Source organism: Nicotiana tabacum, chromosome 14 (assembly GCF_000715075.1).
Source record: "Nicotiana tabacum cultivar K326 chromosome 14, ASM71507v2, whole genome shotgun sequence".
Classification (NCBI taxonomy): Eukaryota; Viridiplantae; Streptophyta; class Magnoliopsida; order Solanales; family Solanaceae; genus Nicotiana; species Nicotiana tabacum.
In genome coordinates this window covers 108,868,296-108,871,367 of record NC_134093.1, presented here as the reverse complement: position 1 = coordinate 108,871,367, position 3,072 = coordinate 108,868,296, and the positions used below count along the sequence as shown (strand labels likewise).

The 3,072-nt window shown below is 32.4% G+C and overlaps 1 protein-coding gene across 1 annotated transcript; it reads left to right on the top strand.

Annotated features, from left to right (window-relative positions):
* The first annotated feature begins 818 nt into the window (after window positions 1-818).
* On the top strand, window positions 819-1,966 carry LOC107773801 (ethylene-responsive transcription factor 8). Its single transcript, XM_016593224.2, has one exon. The coding sequence runs from the start codon at window positions 957-959 to the stop codon at window positions 1,683-1,685; it is 729 nt and encodes a 242-aa protein (XP_016448710.1). The 5' UTR covers window positions 819-956; the 3' UTR covers window positions 1,686-1,966.
* Window positions 1,967-3,072: the final 1,106 nt, after the last annotated feature.

Here is a 3,072-nt window from a genome sequence, read left to right as displayed (position 1 = left end):
ATCAAACCAATTATATCGGTTTGGATTGGTTCGGTTTTGTCGGATTTTTCGGGTTTTTCGAGTTTTTTTGTTTCATGAATATTATTTCAATCTTGCATTATTAAAGTTATAGATAAAATTTTGATAAGTAAATATATGTTTACTAAAAATTAAAAAATAAATAACAAACATATGATCTATTGGAGTGATCTTATGGGAGAATTTTTTCAGTAACACATAATAGTTTATTTTTTTAGTCGTCTACCAATAATTTTTAGTTGATGTACGCTTTCAGGGTTAACCAAATTTAATAATTAAACATAAAAATCAATATGATATATAAATAATGATATGTTTAATTTTAGATTATCGAAATACCACTTCAAATTCAAAAAATATATAATAAATTTTGACATATGAATATGAAAGAACAAAGAGATGATTGATGCATTTCAATAACACATTAAGAAAGTGATACAATATATTATTTAAAATAAATAAAAAAAATGCACTTTATAATTTTATTAAATATTATATCCCATGAGAAGATCTCCAATATTTTTAGACATCCTTTAAATAAAATGCTATATAAAATTTTAAAATTATATATAAAAAATTATATATTTATATATCGGTTTGGTTCGATTTTTTAACTCAATACTAAATCAAAATCAAACTAAACCTAATTAAATTTTTTAATCAATTTGACTAGACTTTTTGATTTGATGCGATTTTAGGATTCGATTTGTACAACCCTAATCCCCACATTTCATCAGTCAAAGACTCCGTTGACTGCGCTCCCCTTAACCAGTTTCCTATTTAAGTAGCCCATTTCCCCCTACATTTTCTCTCAGCCGTGCCCTAATTCTCTACACATGACTCATTCAAATTTCATGTACATTTTCTTACGTACAAATTAGAAGTACTCCTAATATATATAGACATAACACGTACAGAAAGTAGTGGAGTGTACGTAAATGTCGCCGAAAGAAAAAGGTACGGCGGCGATGGCGACGGTGACGGCGGCGGGGAAAGTGAACGGAGTTTCAAAGGAGATGCATTACAGAGGTGTACGGAAAAGGCCGTGGGGGAGATATGCGGCGGAAATTAGAGATCCAGGGAAAAAGAGCCGTGTTTGGCTTGGCACTTTTGATACGGCGGAGGATGCCGCCAGAGCTTACGATACGGCGGCGAGGGAATTCCGCGGAGCTAAAGCAAAGACGAATTTTCCGATTATAGAGCCGGAGAATGTGAAATTGGCTAATAGAAATTGTAGTCCGAGCCAAAGCAGTACCGTTGAGAACTCGCCACCGGTTATGCCGGAGAACTCGCCGCCGGCAGTGATGCTGGACACTTCACCATTGGATCTCAGCCTCGGTGGATCCCGTAGTTTATTTAGCAACGGTGTGGGTAGGGTTTTGTTCCAGAACCATCAGTTTCACGGTTCTCCAGTCGCCGGAGGAATCGCTGGATGTATTACGCCGGTGAATCATATGTACTATTTGGAAGCTCTTCAACGAGAGCGAGTGATTTCTTCATATAAAAAAAGTTGCCGGAAAACGGCGGAGTTTATCGCTGGTTGTGGTGGAGGCGCCTCCGGCGAGTCCGATTCTTCGTCGGTGATTGATTTTATGGGCCACGATCTAAAGCCCATCACCAGGCCCATTAACCTCGACCTAAACCTTCCTCCGCCAGAGAACATGTAAAACTCTCTGTTTTACATGATTTTTAACTTTTGCTTAATTAGTTGTAATCTTATTTAATTTGTAATCTCCCTTTTAATTTTCAGAAATTTTAGGAAAGAAAACAAAATTAATATAGAAATGTAGACTAATATTATGGGGAATTAACGGTGAGAGTAGCCGGCGATGTTGTATTATGCGTATGAATTATCACCGTGTTTATGTGAATATCAAAGATCTGATCTTTCAGAAAGAAGTTTTCTTTTTGTTATTTCAGCTATTTGCATACTTATTCCCTTATTGAATTTAAGTTACATCATTGATTGATAGTGAAAATTTATTTTACACTATTAATAAATCTCTACTTAGATTAGTTATGTAAATTTCCTTTATGCCATAGAACCTAAATTCCTCTGGAAACGGGAAAGAGAACTTTCTGTGATAAGATTTTGGCACGTGGTCTGTGATAGACTTGATAGTACGGACATGACATAGATGGAACTAGAATTTAAATTTTATAAATTTAATTTTAATATATTTTTATAAATATATTTTTATTCCGCATCGAAAATCAATTGGTGGTGAGAAAGGTTAGCTCTTGACAATCTTGGATATGCTGCCACGTGGATTATTGCCCCCATTTTATAGGTTGTTAAGGTAATAAATACGTATCCAAAGTTTGAAATATAATATATGTCTAGCTCACACATTATGTACAACACCTACCAACTATACTAAGAGCCGGTTTGGACATAAGAAATTTTTTCTTTTTTTTTTTCTAAAAGTTTTTACATTTTTACGAAATTTTGTTCATAAAATTTTTAATTTTCACTTAAAGATATATTTTGAAATTTTTTAAAATTTTAAAAAACTCCAAAAAGTTATTTTTCAAAAAATTTCATTCAGATGACTCACAAAATTTCAAAAACAACCCAAAATTATATTTATGTCCAAATACAACTCTAATTTTTAAATTTAACTTAATTTTTTTTCACATTTTTTTTTTGGGAATTTTACAATTCTTATGTCCAAACGCCCACTAAAGCTCACAGGGCAATCAAACACTTTTTTTTTTATAAGAAAACTTCTTCAATAATTTCTCAAGAAAATTTTTGACTTTTTATTTTCAAAAGGTTGTTGAAGGAATTACAGTAAAGGTTACCCTGGTCTATAAACTATTTCGTGTTCAAGTATAGTACGAGAAAAAGCCGCACCTAAAAGGTATAATATAGACAACATATCATAATATAAGTATTAATTATTTTTTGCACTGTTTGAACCCATGATCTAGAGTTGAAGGAATTACTCCATTTGTCTCAAATTATTTGTAATGTTTCTCTTTTACACGCCCCCTTAAGAAATATTAATTAGGAAAAAGATTAGACTATTTTATCCTTATTTATGTCTTAAG

Bases quoted from the DNA above. Each gene is read 5' to 3' on its own strand.
- LOC107773801 (XM_016593224.2), top strand. From the start codon at position 957: ATGTCGCCGAAAGAAAAAGGTACGGCGGCGATGGCGACGGTGACGGCG.